The sequence below is a fragment of the Chlamydotis macqueenii genome, chromosome 9, assembly GCF_036417535.1.
Source record: "Chlamydotis macqueenii isolate bChlMac1 chromosome 9, bChlMac1.mat, whole genome shotgun sequence".
Lineage (NCBI taxonomy): Eukaryota > Metazoa > Chordata > Aves > Otidiformes > Otididae > Chlamydotis > Chlamydotis macqueenii.
This window is the reverse complement of record NC_141564.1, coordinates 14,616,894-14,643,265: the sequence shown is the minus strand read 5'-3', so window position 1 is coordinate 14,643,265 and position 26,372 is coordinate 14,616,894. Positions and strand designations below refer to the sequence as shown.

Sequence of the window (26,372 nt, the reverse complement as noted above, 5' to 3'; positions counted from 1 at the left end):
AGCACCAGCATGGACACTGGGGCTCCCGGGAAAGTACTCTGCCTGCCAGGCTACTGCTGCTTTGTGCTGAGCAGATCTCTCTCACATGGTGATGGGAAACTTCATCCTGGAGCCCAGACTCTTTTCCCAGCAGACAGAAGTCCTGGAGACTGGGGAAAAGACCATTTCAGCGAATCTGCATCTTCGAAGCACTTCTGGAAAGGATTCCCAGTCGGTTTTCCTGTCTCCCCTGGCAAGTTACACAGGTTTAACAGAGACTCATCTTTGGCAACAGCCACACTGGCAGGACCCAGTTCTGCTTCTGCTGAAGTCAACACATGTCCTTCGCTGGACCATAGCCGCAGCTGCACCAGGGCTCACGATCATCAGCCAATTGTGCTTTAAAGTTAAATCCTCATCCATTCCATCTAGCCAGCAACTTCTGAGAGCTTCTTCACGTAAGCGTGTACCAGTAAACTCGGGTAAATGTGAAGGTCTTGGCTGCAGCAATGGGGTGACGTTTTCAAATATGGAGTTTTCAAGAGATGGAGGTGCCAAGGCTTCGTTTTAAGACGTGACTTGGGCACCAGATCAGGTACCAAAACCTCCCTGCCATCTAATGAAGCATTGCAAGTTTCCAAAGCTGCTGGTGTGTGGCTCCACCAGCCTGGTTTCTTTACCAGAAAGGCTGGGCTAAAAAAGTGACAGATTTTTCATACACAATTTTTATCTGTTAGAATTTACTAGATATGCGCCTCATTTGTCTGTCAAATATTTAAAAAATACTTCAACCTGCTCTAATAATCACATTTTAAAACATGCATCAAGTTTGGATCAGAACAGCTTCTCTGGGATAACAAGTAAGCCCAAATTGCTGATTTAAGGCCTAAATATCAGTCACTGGCCAGCCAGCCACAAAAAGCCACTCTATCCTTGAACTCTTGGAATTATTTTTGGCTCAGACTAACCCTTGTTACATCTTACCCTACACAAAAAAGGAAAGCGTATGTGTTTTTCAAGGCTACTGTTGCACTACAAGTTTACATACAAACACAACTTCTGTAAATATGAGACCAAAGTCAGATCTCGTATGTCCCAGGGTAAGTCAGAAAGTCCGCAGGAGTCAAGGGAATGCTAACTGCCGTAAGGGATCAGGCCTAATACATGCATCACAGAAGCAAGGTAGCTCCTTTGCTCGAGGTCTGGCTGGTTCACTTTGCACATACCACTGCTTTAGCATTACATCCTTATCTAATGGTAAACTTGTTTCAACAACATGCAATACATATTAATGCAATATGCACTGCAACACACAATACGCATCCAAAGAAATATGCAAATCCAATGCAAAAATCTGACACATAGCAGGGCTAACAAGGAAGAGCCTTTTACAAAAGACAATCAAGAAATCACCTGAACCCATGAGACCTGAGGGGCCTCAAGCAATCTGCAATACTGAGACCTAATAACAGATGCTAATTCATGAAAGAAACACAGTGGGACTGAGGTAATGGCAGAGATTTCATTAGTGCAATTAACATTTATAATGGTATGTTCTTTAATAGAATTTAAATAAGGCTTTGAATAATTACACACACTAAAACTAACATTCCATAACCTTATTCCGCATGGAAAAGCAGCAGAAACAACCCTCTGGACTGTACAAGGTCCAATTATGAACAATTACATTCAAAAAGTAGATCAAACAAGAAACAACTCTATCCCCCTAAAGCTGCATCATCATCTTTACAGTCAACTTTCTCCCCTAGTGTGAGAAGTGTGAAGAACAGATGAACTGGACTTCAGCCCAGTAGATTTGGCCTCATCAATTAACCAGTAGTGCTTTCCAACCCAGTGTCTCTCTTAATTTCTTCAGGGTGATGGAAGCTCATGGAAAAATAAGTGAATTTCCAAAGCAACGGAAGGTGAGTTCTCCCTTCCCCAGGCCCAAAAATGTACATAAATTATGGAAGCTTGAAAAAAAATCTACATTACATTGTGAATGTGTGTTTATGGTGCATGTTCTCCTTTAGAAACTACTCACAGACAATGGGGCTGGGTGGGTCAAAAAAAATCAAAGCAGCATATGAAATAGTAATATACTGTTTCAAAATCTGCATTGTTCTGCAGAACCAGGAATTATAATTTATTCAGATTGTTCTCAACAGATCCAATCTACGCTGGATATGTAAAAAAGAAGAGACTAAGTCATCAAGGAAAACCAAAAAAAAAAACCTGCACACTGCAAGAGTTCTAAAAAATGAAACAAAAGAAAAAAATTCCAAGAAACATTGACGAAAGCTCAGAAAAATTTATCATCAATTCTGAAGTGGGGCCTTGTGACATCATCTGGGTTAATGAAGACAGAGATGGACTTCCCGGGGTTCTCAGTCACTAGCTGTTGCAACTTTTTGGCTAACCGGTCATCAGGCTGGTTGGTGTCCCCTCCATCCGACTGAGGGGAGGGGATGCTGGTGGTGCTGCCCCGCCGTTGGAGCTCCAGTGTTAGCCGGTTGGCTGCTTTGACATGTTCGATGGCAGTTCGAAGGTGTTCGGCAGGGTCTGAGCGGACTGAAGACAGCTTTCGCGCATGCAGCATGACAGTTTCTTCAGAGAGGTGCTCCAGCATGTTGCATTGAGGGATGAAATAGTTAGGGCACATCTTGTTGACCAAGCAGTGCTGGAGATCATCAATGAGACCCAGGAGGAAATGGGCTGCGTAATCCTCCTGGGCCAAGTAGCTGGCTGGTAGCCTGTCACAAGCCCACAGCATCATGCTCCGCAAGTGGTATGGACTAATGGCTTTGGGGCGGGACAGCAATTTGATGATGATAGCTTTGCAGGCCTGATAGGCTTGCATGAGGCTGCTAGAGATGCACTTTTTCAGCTGCACTTCACTTCTGGCAAATGACAGCCTCCATTCATTGTCCTTCTTCCCCTTGTAGGAACATGCAGGCACTAAGTAAAACCCACTTATGACTTCCTCCTCTGTGATCTTCCCATCCCAGAAGTGGTTTTCCATCAGCCAGCTCTGGGCCACAGCTGGCCAACCTTTGAAGGACACCACAGGGACAATGTCATACAGCATGCGGCTGCTGCCCACTCCCAAAATGATGGATATGATAGTCCCATTCTTTTCTACTTTCTCCACCTTTGGCATCCCTCGCTGGGGCTTCTTCTGGATCTCAGAGAGGACAATGCTAATGGAGTCATAGAACCAGTCTGCGACTTTTGTTGGAGAGAAGAAATAATTGGTAGCTCCGTTGATATGGTCCACGATTGTGCAGCAGTCCTTCCACTTGCTGATAGTTCCTTCATCAAACAGACGCAGGCTCAGCCAGGAGTGGCACAAAGCCGAGTGGCGCATGTCCAGCGTGACTGGCTGGTTGCGGTCATGCAGCTTCAGCGCGGGCACAAGCAGGGTGAAGTCCATGTCATAGTCTGTGCCTCGTGCATAAACATTCAGCTCATCAAGATCAATGTCCACCACACCTTCCCGCACTCCGCCTGAAAGCAGAAGGTACTCGTTGGCTACAGGCAGCTTCTGGTCAAGTTTCTGAACCATGCCTGCAAAAGAAAGGAAGAGAAGTTCTTTCAAGAGAAGGCAAACACATCTAGGATACAGGATTTAACCAGGATTGAAACCCACCCCATGCCTAGCAGGAAAAAAAGCAACCAAAAGTATCCAACACTGTTTCTGTGACACAAATGTACATTAGGCTTAACACTCAGCCAACCTTTAGTCCCACCTGACTCAGGGCAGGGCCCTCCCTGCACTTCTAGGAATGGGTGAAGTCCATTCTAAACATCATTCTGGGAGCAATGGGAAAAAGCAGAAGCCTCTGATAAAATGCAGTGAAGCTACTTTCAGGACTAAATTTAACTTCTTAAACACTTTCTAAACCAGTTTTTTACCATATTGTCATTTATTTGCGTGGTATCCAAATGCTTCCCCAACACTTCCAAAAGAAATAGAATATTAATTGACTTGTTCTTATTTTCTCTCTGGTATAAGAAAAAAGCTGGACAGCTGGACCAGCATCAGTGGGTTGGAGTGAATAAATAGCTACAAATGTTAGTTTAAGCAGGTCTGATTTTACAATTTGCTTTACATTTATTGATGAACAAGGCAACATGAACAAAGGCAATATGTCCCGCTCTTATGGGGGAATTGAGACAGGTTAAACTACCAGGCAATTACAGAAGCCAGCTCTGAAATTGGTTCTTCAAGCTGTAACAACGATATCATGCCATAAAATACCTCGTCGGCTCCCCTGGGCATAGACATGAAGACGGATTTCTATTTTCATCACCAAAACCAGACACTTCCCTTCGCCCTGCACTGCCCGCACCAGTTGCTCAAAGCCAGTTTTTCACTCTGTATTCTATACACACCGCTATACAGAACGCGCACAGTAGACTGAGAAGAGACTCCACACAGTAGCCAAGATACATGCTGAGGTGCTTATCAGCTGAGTGCTGATAAGCACCTCAGATCCTTTGCAGCCTCAGATCAGACTGCACACCTGGGCCACGAGGGAACTAAGGCCAGCGACTCTGAAAGGAGATCCTGGATCTCTCATAAGCGCTGCAAAAAGGAATTATCATTATTTCCTACAAGCACAAACGTACTAGTTTTTGTTGGCGTGCGTTACTTACTGTACCTTTCAAAAGGCACTATAGTTGGTTTATATCAAGAATGGTCAAATGGGGATCTCATAATGCTCCTTCCATTACCAGGGAGCCAGTCTTGGAGAGAGATCTGTAGGAATAACTAGCCAGAGGCATGACAAGGTGAGCCAGAGAGCTGCCAATCACACTGTCACACCAGGGCCCACAGACAAATACACTAAGCGTGTTTCTTTATTGAAATGCTAACAGAAATGATCAGCACCAGAGTCCAAGCAGGTGCTGGACCAAGCAGAGTCCAAGCAGGTACCCTGGCATAGCCCCCAGTACTGCAGAGCCTTTCCTGACTTCACGCATCCCCATGGGATCACAGATACTGCCCGAATTGAGTGGGTCTCCCTAGCAGAGAGCAGCAGCAGCAGCCCAAGGCACCCAGTGTTGCACAAGCCCAAGTGGCACTGCAGCACTCTCAAAGAGACTCACCTGTCCTCTCCTGCATGCTAGGAAAGTGGCAAGGAAACGCTATCTGCATGCACACAGGTAAGCCATGACCAGAGCAAAAGTTAAAGCTATGCTGACACTGATTCCTTGGAAAAGCCAAGGAGACAATAGGAAGAGGCTTGTTGGTGAAGAGGAATGCATCTTGGGGTAATATTCAGGGTAACTGTGCAATTTCCCATGTGAAATTCCTCGTTAAATACACTTTACCTGTTTTATTGCTTCCAAGAGCACTGGACCCATCTTGCTGCATTAAGCTGGGATAATTTTCCTACCAGGCAGGCAAGGACATAACCCTTTCCATTTCATACAGCTCCAGAGGGTGCAAGAGTAGGAAATAGCTCTGGGGGAGTGCTAAGAAACTTTTCCTGCTGAGTCCTGAGCTAATCCCATTCTGCCATCTTGCCACACGCTGCCCCATTCATCCTTAAAGGATAATAACCAAGAAAAGCTTCTGTCAATGTCAAAGATTTTCTGAGGCTTAGATACACAGTAAGCTACGTTACCCTGATTTATGGTGTGGCAAAGCCTTGCACAGGCTTCTGCCCTTGAGGCCAAGTAAGTGGCAGTCACTTCTTTGTTGCATCCAGAAAAAGGGACTTTCTAACAGGTACCTGAACTGACATGACTTCTGGAGACGCTACTGACATGCTGCTTCCAAATCCTGCCCTTGAATGAGAGCAAGCAGCCTTGGTGCTTGACACCTCAGTTGTAAGTCGAGTCCAAGACCCACGGAATAGAGTCTAGGTCAATCACATCATACGGAATGGGAGCAGTTGCTTTTTTCCAAGCATACAGGTCAGTACCAACCCTTGTTCAGGATATGCAGGGTCCTGATAGGCCATCCTTCCTCTACACTGACCCAAAATTTTCATTCAGGACTGTGATCTGCAGCATCTGCCATGCAGATCTGTAGATGTTCCTAAGCAAGGCAGACAGAATGTAACCATCCTACAGAAGAAACTGTTCAAACCTACAGAATTCAATAAATGATGTATTTTTCTAAATATTTTTAAACTTGAAGGATGAAAAATGTCCTGGGAAGTTCTGCAGCATGACCTTTGCATCAAAACTTCTATCCTACGGTACAGCCAGAGCCTTTGACTGAAAAGGAAAATCATATGATCTTTCTAAAAGGTAGAGAGGGGGGTTGGACTAGATGACCTTCCAACCTAAACTATTCTATGATTCTCCACTAGGGAATCTACTGTGGGATGAAGTGATCCTCTGTCCTTATGTGGAAGCAATAGAACTGACAGTCTGACCCATTCAGTTAACAGCAAGTGGGACTCAAGCCCTGCTTTCTAAATGCTCCATGCTTCTCTGCCTGGAAAATAACAGTGAACATGTATGATCAACCTCCAAAGTCAGATGAGAGGAGGAGCCACTCCTGCAATGTTAGTTCTACACCATCTTACAGCACTCCTGCTTTCACTAACAGAGCAAAGTCTGCACTGGACAAAGCCTGCACAGCCTGCTCTCCTGCCAGAGGGGTTACAAAACACCAGCTAGCAAAGAGGAGGCTTTTGTGTGGAAAACATTTCAGGAAGACCATCCCGTAGAGTCAGAGACACAGCTCTCCCAGCACTGTCATGTAGGTACTCTCACAGAAAAGACATTTCTCTTCCCTATAGCAGAGAAAGAAAAAGAGAACACCAATTTCAAGCACCCTTGCAATAGAAATGCTTTCTGCCCACAGAACACTCTTTATATTTCCTTTAAAAAGAAAAGGTTTTGTGTGCTCACCATTAAGCCTAGTTTGCAAGGCAGAAAACTCCTGAAAGGGAAAGATGCCATACATTGCCAATAAGTCACTTGTTTTTCCCCCTCAGATCTCTAGACCTACCAGCAGAGGAGGAATATAAAAAAATAATCAGGCAATGGGTACAGGAAATGATCCAATATCTCATCAATACCTCTCTACCTGGCTAGCTGCAGAGTTTAAATTTAAACCCTTGAGCTCTGCCTGGCACAGAATTTCTCCTTCAAGGCCTGGACCAGCAACATCTGCAGCTCTGCCACAGAGCTAGAGAAGGAATTTTTGCTAACAGATCATAGCAGCATTGGTGATCCAATTTAAGCTGTGGAGCAGGGGGTTGAGATGAGGTCCCCTTGAGGAAAATATATTTAGAATAGGCAGAGAGTGTTCTATAAATAGTTGAGATGGCCAAATTCAGGATTCACTAAGGCTTTAGGGGTTTGCAATGTGTTCAAACTGCCCCCCTTATTCATAAATCTATTTGAAATGTGAAGGGATTTCAAGGAATCCCATCAGCCAACATTGTATGGCATACACTACCCTGGCACAAAGCTTTCCTCCCAGATTTCAACAGCCCAAACAAACTGAAAGAACCACGTGTACGCGCAACAGAAGCAGGCACTCCAGCTCAGCAAGCATGTAAGTGCAAGTACAAAGAGGAAAAATACCGAGATCGGTACTTGACCCAAGTACTTAAGATAACAGCACCAGTGGACCATTTGAGTTCTCTTTTTTCCATCTCAGTATCAGGACTATTTGGGAGAAGGAGGGAATAGGGGTTACAGATAACCTTGTGAAATTTGTAGAAGCCTTGTGGAGTTTTCTGTAAAGACTGAACCCAGAACATGCAGGGTCAAACAGAAAAAAAAAAAATTGTTTTAGCTGAAGGACTAGCTCTCATGGCATCAAATTAGGTTCACTGTTATTTAAGGGTTACCAGGCAAAACACATAATTTGCAGTCATATCTTGTGTGACGTTCTTTTGAAAAGACTGTTTTGCAAAGCTGGTATTTTGCTAAACAGGAGACTGGTGTTCAATTACCACTTCTGTCTAAAGCACCTTAAAGAAGTTCTGTTTTCCCAGCTGTGTAACTAATTTAAGACCTTCCTAAGCTATAAAACTTGACATTGTTACAAAGAAGTATGTTTACAAGCATGAGAAAAGCAGGAATGTGAGAATTAGGAGCAGCACCTGGCCAAGCTTGCTGGTTAGTTTACTAAACAGTCAGTTCAGGGTAGCACAGGTGAGCAAATGAGTTCTACAGACAGAATTTCATTCCATTGTTGTTCCTTCAGTGGCAGGAAAATAGTATTTATTACTATTCCAAGCACTGCGATCTAAGGAGAATAAAGACAGAGAAAAGATATTCTACTTCTACATAACACCTGCATTTAGGGTACATCCTTGAATGAACTGGGACTCTAATGCACATGACACAGAGACTATTCTTCCCATTAAAAAAAAAAAAGCAATGCAAAGATGGTTTCCATCCACTACAGAATTTCAGATTAACTGATTTCACGATCATTGCAGTGTGTGCTGGGATCTGCTGCTATTTCATGACCAGCTTTGTGTAAATAAGGAAGAACACACAGACTTCTCTTTGAAGAAACTGACCACAAGAAAAAAAATTACATAAAAACTTATTTCTAACATATGCACTTCCTAATTTTGGGTTCCTTCTTGAAGCTTTCCTTCCTGCCTTAAATATGCAACCATTGCCACCAAAAGGAAATGTGAGCAAAGAAAGATGCCATTATGTCTAACCTGGTCTGATCAAACTGAATGGAGTGATGTTCAGGGCAGCCACTGAATTAAGGGGCACTTCTGCTGCATGGGAACTGGAGGGAGGTCAAAAGAGCAGTGGGGTGCTCAGAAAGGCTCCACAAAGGAGGATTCGCAGAACCTTGCACACAGCAGAAGTATATCATGGGAGTTTTTCTGGGAGCCAAGCCAGACCCAAGCACTAGCTCTGCACTGCTCCTATTCTCCAACTTAGACGCCAGAGTCTGCAGTAGCTTTGCTCATGTTCCACATCAACCTCCTGGGGAGGAGACAGTCCACACAGTGCACAGCCTTGATTTTCTTCTTTGACCCCTGCATCACCCACTCCTGCAGAGCCTGCAAGGCTCCCTGTAAGCTGCTGGGACCATGAGTTACTGTAACATCCCTGTCCTTGCAGACTTTCTGTGCCAGGAAGGTTTGCAAGATGGCTCAGAATGCTCATGTGGTTCCTCATGGATCGTCTTCAACTTCTTAGGATCACAAATGCGTTCTATACATCACCAACACAGGAGGCAAGCAAGAGGCTACTAAACCATAAAAATACCGTGCCCAGGCTGCTGAAGACCTTTAGGGCATGATGATCCCTAGATGCACGTAAATGATGCACACAAGCTTGTCTGCGGGGTGTACAGCCAGGAGCTTGCCCCTTCGCTCCAGAAGGAAGAGACCCCAGGCTGATGGCAAGGGGCTGGCTGCAGCCCGCAGGCAGCTGTGCAGTGCAATCCAGCAAGTAAAGGTGATGTTAGCTGCTGCTCCTCATTACCGAGCTTCTCTGCTCACCTCTTGACTTTGCCATCTAATCTAATTTGAGAAGAAGCACAAATCTGTGTAACATCAGCTGTTAAAAATAGCTGCAGCACAGAATACACATGCCTGGTACCTGCCCTTCAGCCCCACACTGGAGTTCAGGAGACGCTGGAGTACGCTCTCCAATCCTGCTAAAAGACCCAAAGTACCACGGATTCAGCCTAAGGACAGAGTGCTGTCTGTGAAGGATCAGAAGAACAGGGACACCTGGATGCTTTACACACTTCAACACATGCACATGGGCAGAAGGGAGAGAAAGGAGAACTGGACAAAATCAGAATTATCCTTCTCCCAGCTCCTCTCTCTCCCTCACACACCAGGAGAAAGCCTACAGAATTAAAATTAAGATTTTCTCTAGAGAAATGCAACAGCTGAGCTGGTATTATCATTGATATCTTCTTCCCCCTGTTCCTTTTTACTTTGCAGGTAACATAATCTCCACAAAAAAAAAAAAGACGTGTGGATGGTCATTTTCTCAATCAATAGCAATAATGTGGTGTTCTGGCACTGATCATCGGCTGACCTTGCATTTAAAGTATCCCCTCTCCAAACCATTAGCTTGTGCTCTAGCAGAAGTCTCCTGTTACTTCCAGCCAGTCTTGCACAGACCTGATTATTGTCTTAAGCAACATTTTTCACTAATCATATTGAAGAAAGTGAGCATCATGCTGCTGCTACTGCACTCCCAGCACCTGGGAAGAAAGGTAGGTACATACTCCTCATAAAAGAAATCAGAAAGTCCCCACTGACATCAATAGGCCTGTATGTTTAAATTCCTTCATAGACCATTCCGAGGCCCTGGGGCAAGTGAACTCCCACGCAGGGAAGCTTTCCAGAGGGGTTCCAGGAAACAATCATGTCTCTGAGGAGAACAGAAATGCTGGGAATTGCTTTTAATTCAACAGATCTGATTTGCCTTCATTGGTCCAGCACTTCCAGCAAGAAGCAGCACAGAGCCCTTGTAGGGAAGCTTGCTCTGTGGCACCGCACGCCCCAGCTCCAGGCATATTTTCTGGGAAATGCAGAATCATAGAATCATAGAATGGCTAGGGTTGGAAGGGACCTTCAAAGGTCTTCTAGTCCAACCCCCCTGCAAGGAGCAGGGACATCCCCGACTAGATCAGGTTGCCCAGAGCCCTGTCCAACCTGGCCTTGAACGTTTCCAGGGATGGGACATCCACCACTTCTCTGGGCAACCTGTTCCAGTGTTCTACAACTCACATTGTAAAAATTTTTTTCCTAATATCTAATCTAAATCTACCTCCCTCTATTTTAAAACCATTACCTCTCGTCCTATCACAACAGGACCTACTGAACAGCCTCTCCCCATCTTTCTTGTAGGCCCCCTTGAGGTACTGGAAGACCACTATAAGGTCTCCCCAGAGCCTCCTCTTCTCCAGGCTGAACAACCCCAACTCTCTCAGCCTGTCTTCACAGGAAAGGCGCTCCAGCCCTCTTATCATCTTTGTGGCCCTCCTCTGGACCTGTCACTAGGAAACTAACCACACTTTGCTGCGACGCAGAGACTGAGCCCAGGATCTAAGACAAGCTGAGCCCACGCAGGTTTGCAGGGAGCTGACATGCCTGCTGTCAAAGGCAGGGGTAATAGCCATTCATCTCACCAGTGCTGCCAAAAACCTCTAATGCTGGGTGTTATGCCCCCTTCATGCCCCCTGGCAGCCTAGGGAGAATATATATATAGAAGGGATCTTCCTCGTATAGGTCATCTCTTCTATAGGGAAGGCTAAGGATCACCTACATATACCACTGCCTCCCTCCTTTCTACTGCTTATTCCTTCCACAGGACTCAGCTCGTGAGTTTTCCTCCCAGTTCTACTCAGTTCGAAGCGCAACCTTGGGTATGCCCTTTTTTTCTCCTGCATAAAACCATGACCCTCCTGTAAGCCCCCAAAGCAAAGGAAGTTTGACCTCCTGGATGCTCAGAAAGTGCTTGGAATTGCTCAGACAGCACTAACGACACACCAGATGTTATTAGCAGAGAACCAATTTGTAAGCTCTTGATAAATCTCAGGATCTTCCGCTTTGGCCAGGCAATTCTTACCCTTGACTGTGAAAAGAAATCCATGAGTCAAAAAACAAAAAGCTTTTGCTATGGTTTGTAGACACTACACAGGCACTCTGTGGTTCTTTGACAATTCTGCTGCAAACAGCAGACCCTGCAGAAGAGGAATGCTGCTCAAAGGAAAGATCCCCACCGAAGTCTCCCAGCTATGCCCCAGTGACGTGTGCTGAATTTCAGGGGCTTAAGACAGGATGAGAGGCCGGCTGTGATGCAGCTGCATTGCACTGATTCTTCTGTTTCCCTTGGTAATTGCAAATCTATTTCTGAGCAGCACCAGTTTGTGTTAAGCAGAAGAACTGAGAGAGTCAGCTCTTTAGGAGAGTCTTTAGTTACACAGCACACTTTGAGAGGCCTGTTGGCAGAAGCCGGCAGAGGGTGGGAGGGGAGACTGAACCATGCGATACCAGTTGAGTCAAATATGGGAGGCGAGTGAAGGAAGCTGCTCCTTGCAGACTGATCCACCAGTGTCCTACTGACTCTGCTCGTTTTAGAAATCTTGTGATATGGTGACAGAGCACACTGCAGGGACACAGCACCCCCTCGAAAAAGAAATCAGCTTCTTTTTCCAAGGTCTCTTTTAAAAACAATGTTTAAAGTAGTGTCACAGTTATTTTCCAGTTCCCATACACCCTGGTGGAAGCCACCCAGCTAGCTGAAATCCTATATGCCAAGGGAGAGGAGTATTTCATGGTGCAAGGGGGGAAAAAAAAAAAAAATTTAAAAAAAAAGAAATAAAGAAAAAAAAAAAAACAGATTCAAAGTGGGTGCCTGTACAGCCAAGGGTAGTGCTGTGACAAACATCCAAAGCCACCCTGGCACCAAAACCAGCAGTGGTGTTACTGTAGTGACCTGCTTGGCTAAAATACCCAGGTCTCAGAGACCACAACAGCAGGGCTAGACTGCTTCCAGAGCTGGAGCCAGCATCTTCAGAGGGAGCCCCTGCCTTGCTGTGCATCTCTGCTTTGGACAGTGAAGAGTTCAAGAGTCACCCTCCAAACTGATGTTAGGTTCCCAGCCTGCCAGTCTGCTTATTCAATGGACTTACTCCAGAGTCATACTGGCCAAACTAAGATAAGAGTGTCTGGAAGCTGAAAGCCTACAAAGAATATGAAGTGCAAGTCAAAAAGGTGCTTTAGGGTCTGAAGAATATGAATTATGAGGTCTGAGAGCAGCTGACAAGCAGAACAGGAGGAAGAGGAGATAAAAAGGATACTTGTAAGAACAGCTTGCTGCTACACCCCACTTAACACTGAACACTGTGTCCATACGGTGTCCATATTTTTAAGTGTGCATAACACATAAAATTTCCTTTGGAAATGGCACAAGATGCCATTTTTCCTGGAACTGCAATCCCAGAGATAAAATCTGCCAGGAGACAGATTGCTTTATCAGTTCCACTCTCTGGGACTGAGAGCTCATATTTGGTAAGGGCTACACAGGGTCTCGATGGGTCATTTCTGCTCACACCCTCACGGAGCACTGTCAAGTATTCAGCAAGATGTTACATTGAGGAAGACTCACCAGGATTCCTCTCTTGGATTACTTACTACAAGGTAACAACAGTGGGCACAAACCAGGTTGAGCATCTTGAGTGCAAACATGCAGCTCCTTGCAGAAGAGGCTGCTATGCCCTTGTTTTCCTCATCCCATCACTGTTACTTGACTCTTCACAAGAGCGTAACAATCTCAGTGAGGTACAGAACATGTCCATCTCTTCTAGCGTACTGTCTCAGGCTACTGCTGCTGACTGCTTTCAGGGGAAAAGCATAAGAGCAAGGCAAGGACAGCATAATAACCTTCCCTCTGCAACCTTCAAGCAGCCTCTGGCTTTGGGATTTCCCAAACAAGAGGCAGTTTTTGCAGCTTTGTCTTTAACAGCACTGATGGACCTATCTGCTGTGAATGTCTCTCATTACTTTCTAAACCATCTATATTTTTGGTAGTGTCAATGTCTTATAGCACTGTGTTTCACAAAGGAGATGTTGTGTCAAAAAGGATTTCCTTTTGCTGCCTTGCTAGGAAATGACGAAACTCACCTAACCATGGCACCGTCCACAGAACACTCAAGATTTTACATGGCTTAGTCAATCATCTTTCTTCCACACTGAAAAGGACAACTTCTTTAGATTTCGTATACCAAATTGTCCTTCTCAGCACTTGTGTAGGCCCTAATATTGCTAAACCCTATGTGAAATGAGGTGGTCAACACTGCCTGTTGCATGAAAAGGTGACTTCTGTGTGGATGTCTTCACAGTCCTCTGGAAAATACCTCAGCAGCCCTGCTTGCTAAATTAGCCCCACTCCACTGCTGGTTCGGTCAATGCAGTGGAGTCTTCCTCCCCGAAATTTAACTTCATCTTCAGGATATTCCCCCCGAAGAAGCCAGCACCAATCCCACCACTTTACAAAGGGCATTGACGACACTGGAAAAGAACAGTGGAAGTAGGATAGGTGAAGGTTTTGGAGACTGCACAGGAGAAAAAGTCCCCAGCCTCTCTCAAGCTCTCATCCCAATCTGACTAGTCAGCGCCAGGTGCCTCTTGCAGAGGACGCGTGGCAGCTCTCCAGTGATGAGCAAAGCCATTCCCTTCCAGACCCAGAAACACATTCTCCTCTCGCTCCAAGCCAGCCAGAGGGGCATGTGTACATATCGGGCAGAACTTGACTCCAAGGCTGCAAAAGTACTTTGGGCTCCTCTGGGATGGTCTTCTGTTCTCCGTTACTGTCTGGTATCCGTTTGCCTGTCCTGAAAGGACTAAATTGCTTCACCACTTTCTGTTCAGGTGCCAGCCAGAGGGCTATGCCCAGAGGAGTACCACCACACTCCTGCACCCTGTAAACAACACAAGAGTCTCCATCATAAATGCACTTTAAGCTGTTCTGCCAAGCCTCCTGCTTACAGCTATCCAACACGCTGGAAATTCTCTCCCCAGCTACTTAACTACCAGCTTCTGTTCTGTTCCCACAGCACAGTTGTGTTCTACAAAGACAAGTCACAGCCAGAGCAAATCACAGCACCGTTCCTTATGAAATGGGCCTGAACCAACACTGCCCTTCCTCAGTGCCTGCCTATTCTGTAATAACACCTCCCTGCAGAGCAGCAGACAATTTGTCCTTGACTCAAAAACTCTCCACTAAATCATCCAGCAAAGCTAAAACTTACATGGCCACAAACAGTCATCAGAAAGTTGAAGGATAACCACAGCTGTAATTCAACCTAATGTTCTTGATTTTCCCTCAAAATCCATCAAACTTGGCTTCTGAGGTCAATAACATGATCAAACTGGCACCCCCTTCAAACACTTTCATTGTCTTCCTCTAGCAACGATGAAATCTATTTAGCTTTGTACCACAGGACAGGTCAGAAAAAGGGTGAATGAAGGATGATTTCAGGAAAACAGCCAAGCTCCAAAAGAGCGCTGGATGCACAGGAAATCCGTTCTCTGAGTGCAGAAGGAAAGCAGATGTTTTCAGAAGCCTTTCTGAGGCACGTGGTGGAGAAGAGGATATGAAGCAAATCCTCTCTCCAGCCCCCGGGGTTCATTGAACTCCATCCACAGCCCTGGCCTGGCCCCTTTAACAGACCTCATATCCAAACATTGGGGGAGGCCAAGACAGAGAGGCCAAACATGGCTGTGACACCCAATGCCAGAACCACAGTGTCATTTTTTTCTGTTCTGGCAAATGAGCATGGATTGGACTAGCAAAACAAGGCAGAGAATGCAGATGCTTAGTCAGAAAGTGCTGAAATCAAAAAGCTTAAACAATGCAACTGCGTCTGAGATCATAAAGCTAAGAGCAAGCTTTCCTGCAGTCCGTGGTGCTGCCATCAGTCAGAAAGACCTCTCTGATTTGCTGCCCCACCAGGGAAGGAAGGTGTCATGCTGAATGGGGTTTGGGGCTCTGCCAACCTAAGCTCAGACATCAGCTAGCCCTTAGCCAAAGGCATAGCCCAGAGGAAGGCAAAAGTATGCTGATTCCCAAAGGGGCAACACTTGCTTCTGCTCAGACATGTCATTGGCATTCTCTGCATATAGACAGGGGCACCACTAGGAGGCCCTTGTAAAGTAGAATCGGTTAATAAACCACAACCCCTTGCCTCAAATTGTATTCTGAGTACTCAGAAACTAGGCAAGAAAGTGCCTGTTCTGTTCTGCAGAACACTGGGCTTGAGGAAGAAGCACCACTTTATCCCACCCCAGAAAGATGGGTTATGAAAGCATGATGCTACTAAAACATCTCCTTGCTTTTCCAAGCTTAGGTCACTCTGCTTTGCTGCTGGTTCTTCAGATCATAATATTGAGCTTCAAATCTTATTTCAAACTTTCCTGCCAGTTACCCAGCCACCTTAACAAGAAGACAGGAAACATTCCCACTTGCTATGGGCACGTTCATTGTCCTTCCCTGTATGAGATCCTCACACTTGTGAAAAACTCCAGCAGAACTGGTACCTGCAATCATCCCTTCTGTCAGCAGATGGCACGAGTGCATCAGGGTGCCTGGGCTGCAGAATAGCGAGCCGATGGGATTTGCAAGCAGAGAGAAAAAGAACCGTTCAAAACAAAAGGCAATAGAGTATGCACACTGCAGTGTAGGCAAGGGAAGAAGCCACATGCAGGCAAATAAGCATCTTTCCCTGCCACCTGCTAGGTGAAGAGGAAGGCAGCTCTTGACACAATTATTGCTATGAGAAGAAAGAGACCTCCAGTACCAAGCTATTTCCTATTAAACTAGATTTGGTACCTAATTTTCATCTAGTGTATGTCAGAAGTCCTCTGATGGCGAGATGCAAGTTTAAGAGAGGATAAGCCAGTAGACAGGCACCAAACCTGTCTACAAATCCTATTTAATGTCAGATTTCCAGCTTGTGACAACTGAAGGGAAAGGCCAGCATTTTGTCCAAGCCATCTGTACAGGGCTCCTTTGTGTCACTTCTCTCTGAGTATTTATGCCACTTTACACAGCAGTATAACTGCGCAGGCACTGCACATCACGGCCTCAAAGCAGAACAACTGCTGTTTATAGAAGCACTGTTAAGAATTTATTGCTAATGCATTTTAATAAGTTATAAAAAGAGCAGTGCTCTGAATGAATCATTGCAGGTAATTTTTGTTTGAAATTTAGATTTTCTATTTCTTCATTGAAAAACAAGCAAACTCACAGCAAGCACACACCTGCGCATAGGCAGAGGGGCAGTTCCTAGGTTCAATGGGAGCAGGTATTCGGTTTAAGGATAGAGCCCTCAGGTGATTAAGCCTAAAGGTGAAGGTGAAATCAATGCCTAACAAATCAGTTTCCCTTATTTATTTTCATCCTCAGAACAGAGTGAATACAACAAAAAGTAATCTAGGAGTATTCAAAATTAAATACAAAGGGGGTCATCTAGGAAGGCACATATGTCCATGCTATATATACTTGAAGAGCAAGACTTGGATTTTGGAGCTGTTTCAGGGCAATAGATGGAGAGTCTACTGGGAGACCACAGAGGGAAAGAAAGCATTAAGAAAAAGAAAAAAAAAAACCCTAGTGTTCTTGTAAAGTGGTAATTGCATATTTTAATCCAGTGTATAAAATTTCTGAGCTAAATAAACTTAAAAGGGACCTAAATAGCAGAGATATTTGGAAGCCAAAAGTAGTTTCTTACTTAAAAAAAAAATTATTCCTATTTTGTCAGTGTGACTCCTCAGAGATTCAAAATACAGACCCTCTGCTGTGAGCAATGTACTGTACAACAGGTAGGAGGTTACAGCATGGCTCCTCCGGTAGTACTGAGATCCATCCAAATGTCCACGTGTCAGCTGAGTTACAGGCAAGCAAAGGAACAAGGCCAGAGCGGTCAGTGGGTGCACTCAATGCAGCCTTAGATGTGTGTGCCAGTTGTGAACATCTGGCAATGCATAACACATCTGGGATGAGGGAGGATCAAAGGAACAAAACCAAGTATCCTTTGAGTTAACAGAAATAGCAAACTAGCTACTGCAAGCAATGTGTTAGCTACACTGCCACCGCACGCCCTACAGCACCATGCCAAGCCACAGCAATCAGCTCCCAGGGGATGCTGAGTATCTCTTACAAACACTTCTGAAGCTGCATTTAAAGCATTATTGTCACACCCACGTCTTAGGTGTAAGCCAGCAGAAACCTGACACAAACAAATACTTCTCATTAGCAGATGTACCCCACAACACTTCCCACCCCGGTAACACTGCTTGAAGGCTCTCATGGGAGGTACTGCTGGGATACCTCTCTTGCTGGCTCAAGACGTTTCCAGAAGCAAGCCACCAGTGTGCCCGTTTCAAGCTCCACAACTGGTTTCCAGTTATTGGAACATAACCCCTGGACAGCACTCCATGTGGCATAAATTCACTGATGCTCCAGAGCAGGATGCAGGGTGTCATATCATGTTCTCGTTCCCTCCCAACCCATCCTCAGTCAGGAGTCTAGAAAACAGGGAGGTGGATGGATAACCCTGAATCTCCGTACCCATTTTCCCATTCCACCTAGTTAAAAGGAAAGGGGTGGTGTGTTGAGCATGTCTGCCCAGTCCCAGCAGTTAGACAGCACAAGAGGCAGTTCACTTATTGCAAGGGGGCTGGGTGGAGTGGTAGTTTACAGACCACGGGAGGAAATCCTCTCCTTTGAGGAAGTCAGGGTAGCAGGGATGATAAAGTTCCTGAGGACAGGTACACATCTGCAAAACAGCAGGGGAACCAGAAGTGAATGTGTCAAACAGGGCTCTCACATGGCCGCAAAGCTTGCAGATTCCCCAAGGAACAATTGTTGAATCCAATGGGGAGTGGGCCGGGTTTAAAGCAAAGTTGTGGCAGTTCAGAAGACACACATGAGTTTTAAGCAGCGAACAGCAACACTCACTAGCTCTCTGACTTCGTTGCTCACTCTAGCAAGGGTAAGATGAGCTGGGCACGCAGCAGAGAGCAGCCAGAGACTCTGCAATTCAGAGTCATGCTTTTGAAAGCCCAAAGTATTTCAGCTCAGAGGCCTGAGACCAGAGTTTGTGTAAAAGAAGAAACAAATGTGGAAATTAGTGAAGCAAAAACCGCTTAAGGCAGAGAGGAAATGCAGGAATCAGGCTTCAGGGGAGTCTGTGTTGCTAAAGAGCAATCGCTTGATTGCATGAAGGATGGATGCTGGGTGACGGCTGCTTGAGATGCTCAGCACATGAACAGCCCTGGTTTAGCGAGCCCCCAAAACACACACATTCCCCACACCAAGGGCTTAGTGACAACAGCCTCTCTCACTTCCCCTTCGGCTCAGCTGAGCTGACCTGAATACGTAGCCATCACGCAAGCCCTGTATCCCTTGCAAGTTGAAGCACTCTTCCTGCTTTTCCCAACATGCCAGCTAGATCAGAGGATGCTCTGCCAACCCTTGTGTTCAAAACCGGTAACAGGAGCTCCTGTACAGACTTGGCCCATGGAAACACAGAGGGAACATGGGTTTTATTGCTACCTTTGCCCCCAGGTTACAAGCTGCCAAACCGCCTTTCTAGACTTCCTTCTCCTGCTCAGAAACAAAGCTGGGATTCTCACAGCATCATCTACTGGCTCCAGAAACTGGAGCTTTAATGAGAGTATAAAATTCAACATCACTCTTGATTAAAAAAAAAAAAGCAATTAGGAGCTGGCACCATTGCAAGGCACTGAACTGGTATTTTGCCTCCTGCACGGGAGAATGGCAGGGGCATGCCACAACCACCAGAGACTTGCATCAGCTCAGGTGGAAACCACCTTGGCCCCTTGCTGCTCAGGGCAGAGCTGGTGTGTGATGGTGGAGAGCAGCCCTTCTGCTGCCACGACAGTAGCACAACATGCCAACAGCCTCTATGGTAATAGGGGAAGACATTTTTTACCTCACTTCTGCTGCTGCAAATGCCTATCTCCACACACCATCCCACGGACCGCCCTAGGGTCACTCCTGCGCACCCTGCAAGGTCACACCCGCGCGCCATCCAGGCGAGGGCTGGGACAGACAGCCACACACTGCAGGCTGCATGCATGCTCTTCCCCCGTTCCACTGTCTTTTAAAAGCGGTTATGTTGAAGAGGGGAGAAAAAGAATCAATAGAGGAATTAAAATCTCTTGTTAGTATCTTAAGAGCCTGAATTTCTGCTATTTTCAGCAAATTAGCGTGGGGTTCTTACACACTTACTTCTGCTCTCTGCAAGGTGAAAGCAGGACCACTGCCAGCTCAGTGATTCACGCAAACACAGGGAAGCAGACATAAAACGAGCCGCCTGCTTGCTCTTTCCCAGGGCTTATTCACACCCTTCATAACTATTTGATCCACCTGCTCCAGCGCATCCCAAGTTGTGGAATGAGAACAAGCAGGGCTGGGGCTGGCCTTAGATACCTCTTGCTTGCAGAGTTTGAGCCAAATCTCAAACTTGCCAATGAATGGAGAGAGGAAAACAGAGACCTATCTGCACTTTTGAGACAGTAGCCATCAACAGCCCCTGCCAGCTGCACAATAATGACTGTTACGTTTTGTTAGAAACCATTTTTGGCTATGACACAGAAAAAGATCCATTCTCATCCATCATCTTCACATACAACCTAATAGACACCTATTGCCTCCCAAAGCCTCTAAATCTTGAGCCATAGACAAGTGTTCATATTGTGTTCAGGTCCTGGCACTAAGCAAAGATGTGCTGGAGGTGCTTGATAAGTTTCTGATACTCTGCATTTGGCCATATTGCCAATTCTTACCTTCTGCATTTGTCATTTTGCTGAAAACTCCAGTTTCTGGAGTCCTAAGATGGGGCAAAAGTCTCAGCTTAAATTTATGGAAAAAAAATGAGCAATTCCTATCCAACTGCAAATAACTGAAAATACCCTCAAGGAGATGAGGTTCGGAAAGACTTAAAAAGCTGAAGAAAACAGAACAGAAATAAAAATATACCAAGAGTTTTTATTTTTAGAGTCATAGCTTCTGAGTGCCTCAAGTTTAGCAAACCAGCTCACTGCTCTTCCCTCTGAGGTTCCCCTTGGACGGCTGGCGTTAGCTCTCTCTACAGGTTTACCTGTAAAACAATGGCAAAGTAAAACCCACTGAGCCTCATATAGGGAGGTGGAGAGGTGGCACTGCTAGGAAAGAGACAGAAAGATCCCATGTATCCCCTGGAGCAGTGATGTCCTGGAAAACACTCTAAGAAGAAATCCACCTGCAGCCCTAGGGATGACACGGACAGGGCAGATTCTTCCCAGGGCAGAGTGTTCCCATCTCTGGAGGGCAGGGATGCAGTGCATCTTTTCTCAGCACCTAATGGTCCCTGCCTTGCTGTGATCTTCTAGGTGCCCACTTTCCCACCAGGAACTCCGCCAGATTTTCTAATATCCCTTCACAAAATTTCCAGCCCGCCAAACTCTCTGCAGTCTCAAAACAAAGCAGCAGCGACGTACACTTGTACTGGAGGTGTTGGAAATGCCACAGAGAGCACGAGCAAAAGGCTCTATTACAGGGGCCACTGCGTGCCTGTCAGGTCCTGCAGTGCAGCACAATTTGGGTGCCTCTGCCAGGGACAGTAGCAAGTGGCTGCCAGAGACCTGGGGAACCCTCACTTGCTTATCAGCTTTACTGCCGGGCTCCTTCTTGCTACCTTGCTCAGTGTGAGTCCATCCTTCCCACCAGAAGGCCCCGTTTGCCCCAGTGGGGCATCTGGGAGGAAGCATTCAGACAGGGCCGAGCAACTTGGTGCAAAGGGGGACAAAAACACAAGTTGAGCTCAGCAGTTATTCTAAGGCAACACATACCAGCTCCAGCAGCACACTGCCTTCCCTTCCAGCTACTGTCATAGGTCTTACAACCCCACTCCATGCTGGACAAGGCTCTGTCCATGGCTCTGCACACCTCCAGGCTCCTCCACCTCCAGCTGAACATCCAGAACATCCCCTGGGACACTGACTAAAGAAAGAGGACAAGCCCATCAACACCCCACTTCACCCATCTCTAAGGGCTGGCAGACTTCTGATACCCACAACACAGCAGAACCTCTGCAATGCCATGCTCTAACGCCAACAGCTGCAGCCTTCATCGCTGCTTGCGGATTATCCTCCTCTGACCCCTCTCCAGCTCCTCTCTGTGATCTGCCCATCCCACTCCACGGGCTGGCGCACGGCCAGGCTCCCCCGCCTCCAATCTCCGTTACTCCATCTGTCCCAGTCCTGGCCTTTTTCAGCACTCATCAGCTGATGCATCAAGGGCACAGTTGCTCAGCCCCAGAGCCCAGAGTCTTCCACCCTTCAGAGCCTCTCACAAAAAAGCTCCCTGAGGGGCTCAGAGCCTGTGACAAAACAAAGTTTTGAACACCACGCTCCTTGAGACCCCTTGTTCCCCCTCCCCCCCATCTACATGCACACAGGGAGCCAAGAGTCTCACTGCCTCGCTATTTCTGGACGTGGGCAGACCCTTTTCTGCCTTTGCCATTGAAGATGTCTGACATAGCAGACAGGCCAGCTCCTGGCATTTGGTTACCTTCCAGGCTCTCTGTTTAGCTTCCATGCAGTGATAACAGATCCCTGTCAAGAAACTTAGTTGTCCAGGAGACCTCTTTCAAACAACAGTTTGGTAGAAACTATGTTATTATCTAGGGTAGCACATCTCCAAGATAGAGCACTCAGGTTAACTGCCTCCTAGCTCTACTTCAGTTAAAACACAGGCTCAGAGAGATAAGAAAGCCAAAAAGGAGTTGGCAGCACTCCAAGCCCCAGAGTTCATAATTTCACATACAAACACAATGCTTTGGAGCCAATGCAGAGGTCACCAAGAAGGCTGTGCTCCTCCTGATGCCATGGCTCAGCCTCTGCCTCACTCGCCCGCACCAATTTTATAATCCAAATTCAACCTAAAATGCAAAGAAACAGATCCCAGCCATTCACTAACATGGACTGTCTCCTCTGGGAACTGCTTATTTCAGGTGGCAATATTTAACCTAGAAACAGAAGAAAGCAGAAGCACCTACATGGAGAGAGCACAAGACCGGACAGGTGGGTCGGGACCGGTGCTCAGCAGAGAGCTGGCAGGCGCTTCCTAATGAAAGACAGAGCCGAAGGGCACGCAAAGAGTTTCACTCTACTGATGCAACTCTCTAGTTCCTGCCGCATGTTTCCTCCCAGTCCTAGTAGAGGACAGATCTCTAGGGCAACAAAAGCTGCTTTTTTGTTTGCTTCTGCCTTCAGCAATAACAACTCCTATTTTCTCTGATTCCTTCTTCAGAGACTGGGTTAACTAGGAGGGAGAAATTTGCCACTTCCACCCCTCTTACACTACAAATAAAGCTACCTGACAGCAGCGTTACTAGCTACCAAAACCTTCACCAAGCCTTCTGGCAAGGCTGCCAGAAAACTGCAGCCAGAAACAAAGAGTACATGTGCATAATCAGGAAGAGTTACCCCGCATGTAATCTTCAAAACCAGCCAGAAATGAAGCAGTTGCAGGAAAGCAAGATATTTGCAAAATTACCAGGCGTCAGCTGATGTATTTCTAATTGCCTGAAATGACAGCTCCTGACAGCACAACGCTAATCTTTCATCTCTCGAGAGGAGTTTCAAAGGTAGGAGACATTTCCTGGCATGGGGAAAGAGCTGAGCTGGGAATTCAGGTTATAAGGCACACCAACAGAGTGGGAGCCATTTTAAAGTCCGCAAGTACTTACTACAACACATGGCTTTATTTGGCGCAGCCTCTTCCATACAAAACACGCAAAAATAGCAACTGGTGAGACACGAAAATCAGAGATAGTGAGCCTGTGCCAGAGACATTTAAAGGGAATGATGATCCGATGTTACAGCTTCAAGCAGTGATTTAATACTCCATAATTAATTACTTGCTCTACACTAGCCGTGAATGAGGGGGGAAGACCAAGGTTTATAGCTTCGTCCTCAAGATAAAGCAAGCCTGAAAATTCACTGGATGTAAAGGAACAAAATTCAGCAAAGAACTCAGAATGTGAGGTTCAGAGTTTCATTCTCATGCCAACTGTTTGCTCAGTCTCCTACCATCACAAAAAACCTTGACAGTTAAGCTTCTCACAGTTAGTCTTCTAGATAAAATTCAGCACCTGTTTATTGCACGGCAAGGTCTTCTCTGAAGAACCTTCTACTAAAGGAGAAGAAAGTATTAGCAAGTTAATTAGTAAATCCTTCTTAGTCAATATATTTATCGAATTCAACCTACAGGGTCAAACCAAAGAATACAATAAAATTTATGTCAACAATTTATTTTTCTTTTAGGAAAGACTGGTCACTACATCTTCACACCTTCCTCCCAGTAATGTGTATTTAGGATCTCTGCCAAATTGTATAAACTCTACAAGTTATCACACTGAGAGCCGCTTTATGCCCTCAGCACCAGGGTCAATGCACGGTGACTCTCTCAACCCAACAGGCCTGTTCTTATCCTGGGAAAATGGGTTCACAGCCCAGCACTAAAAGACCATTTGCTCCACTGGTGGGCCACTGGAGGCCCCAGAATTAGGGCTGAGTGGAGGGAGAAAGTAAGCTTAGAGGGGAGAAAGTAATTCCAGAAATATGACTCCAGTGAAATCGTGAGTCTTCGAAAAAAAAACTGTAAACAAAGGGTAAAATTTTTCCTGCTCTGCACTAAATTCTGTTTCTTAAATATCAAACAAATCAACAGAGCAGTACAGAAGACAGAAGTCCATTATGACTAGGATTTAAATATTCTGAAATTTGACTTCCTTTTGAGTTGAAACAAAGGCCATAAGACCTCCGAAATTATTCACAAGAGGAAGAATCTAAAAATATTTCAGATAGTTGGGTGCAGGAGGAGCAAATAGAAAATATGCAAAAATTTTTTAAATTCTCAAGTGCTCTGTTCCAGAAAAGAAACACCAAATCTTTTTATTTTTCCTTTACAATAGAAAATTGAGGCAAAGCAGTTTTGTGAGTTACTCCCTTGAGCTGGAGAATAGATCAAAGGTTTTTGTAACAGCTCTGCTTATCAGGTGTTTAAAACAGCTCGGCTCATAGCCTTTGCCTTTCAGAACTGGATGCTTTCTTGACTGAAAGGCCAAAGTGTTGGCCATGAGCAGTAGAGGTAAGCTTTTCCCTCTTGTAAATCAGTGGAGGTCACGTGCGCAGCTTCCTCTTCCCTTGCTTGTACACAAGGGAGAGGTCATGCCCATGCAGATGGACAGGAGTGGGATCCCATCCAGCAATGCCGGAAACCCACAGCCAGGCTTGGCTGCCCCAACACAAATGGGACAAAAGCAAACAAGCTGGAACCCAGCCTGCATTACTCTGCCAAAGCTGTTTGCCAGGGGGAAATCCCAAAAGAGTATGGCCTGGAGCCAGGGATGTGGGGAGAGAGAATTAAAAAAGTCCATCTGAAGTTGACTGAAATTCCTTCTCCTCCAGTTGCTATGCAGTGTGCTCAGGACTGATGGGAAGTAGCTACAGGTCTTTTTGTGAAACAGGTATCAGGACAAGGATGGCATGTACTTTGGAAAAACCCTGGAGAATGGAACAGAAATATTTGTGAGAGAGTGTCTTACCCTAAATGCAAGCCACTCCTTGCTTTCATGCTGGAATGACCACACAAACCATCACTTCCACATGAACAAACGTATCAGTGCCTCATGCACCTAAGCGACATGTAACATGAGCAGGCAGCACCAAATAAGGACTTATGCAAGGTTTGGTGCTGAGATAGACACCAGACAGCTGGTTCAGGACCACAAAACAGGACTGGATGTTCCACAGAGCAGGAAAGGACCCAAGGACTCTGAGTTATTTCTAAACCTGGAAAGTGCAACAAAACCAGAGAGTATGGTATCCTTAGCTCACACCAGGGCTTGGCCCTCTCTGCTCAAAAAAAGCTTAGAGAAATAGAAAGAAATGAGATGGGGAGACCAACCAAAACCAATTAGCAGACTCCAGCCAGAAGGCAGAATTATCCTAGCCATTACTGGCGTGCCGAGTTTCAGCTGCTGATGAAAGCTAGAAACTTTGACAGTAGGGGAAAATCAGCTTCAGGGCTTCCAACAGGCCAATCCCAAACCACACAGTTAGGTTTATTTAAAAAAAAACAAAACACACTACAGCTAGCCTTTTCTCTTATCAGTCTTAACTGGAGATTTTTCAGAGTTGGGTTTTTTTACTATTTGTGGTTTCTTAAAGAATTCCAGAGGCAGCACTGACTTTCTTAGTGAATTTATAGCCTCCAGTAAGCTTGTTTCTCCCAGCCACCTTTCACAAGCCCTGGTAGAGCTGAATATTCTTCTTCTTTTAAGTTAATTGAGTTGGGATGAATGAGCAAAATGACAATTAGCAAAGTATCAGCATGTTCTCAGGGCTCAAAGATCCAGAGGGGTGGGGGCAGAAATGAAGACCTGAAAAGGATGCGGCATATGCGTCCCCAGTGCTCAACAGATCACTTTCATGAGATACCTCTGGCCTTTCTTTAGATGGTCAGTTATCCATGCTCATGTATGTGTGTGGGCAGATACCAATCCCCTTCCTTGGGATGCAAAACAAGTAGTAATCCCAAAACAGCTCTACTGACATCCAAGAGATTTCTCCAACTCAGTAAGGACACTGAACATAGCCTATAGCAAGCCTGTAAGCTCTCCTTCCCTGGATCAATTTATTAATTTCTTCTATGCTGGTGATTATAAAGAGGGGGAAGGGGATGGGGAGACAGAGACAAGGCCCTTGTGTGCAATGAAATTAAATGCACAGCAGCAGCCATCATTAATGATGCATTATGGAGTAACAAAGGGAGTCTGGTTGATTGACAGTCCCTAACAAGTTGTGTATAATAAACACTTCTCTCTAGACAGAACGTTCCTGATT

At 45.7% G+C, this 26,372-nt stretch overlaps 1 protein-coding gene across 1 annotated transcript in view; it reads right to left on the bottom strand.

Moving 5' to 3' along the window:
- Window positions 1-1,487: 1,487 nt before the first annotated feature.
- MB21D2 (Mab-21 domain containing 2) overlaps window positions 1,488-26,372 on the bottom strand; it is a 57,981-nt gene continuing 33,096 nt past the window's right edge. Inside the window, exon 2 of the mRNA XM_086754518.1 lies at window positions 1,488-3,546. Within this exon, the coding sequence (XP_086610644.1) occupies window positions 2,282-3,546 (1,265 nt within the window). The 3' untranslated portion in view covers window positions 1,488-2,281. The remainder of the gene's footprint in view (window positions 3,547-26,372) is intronic.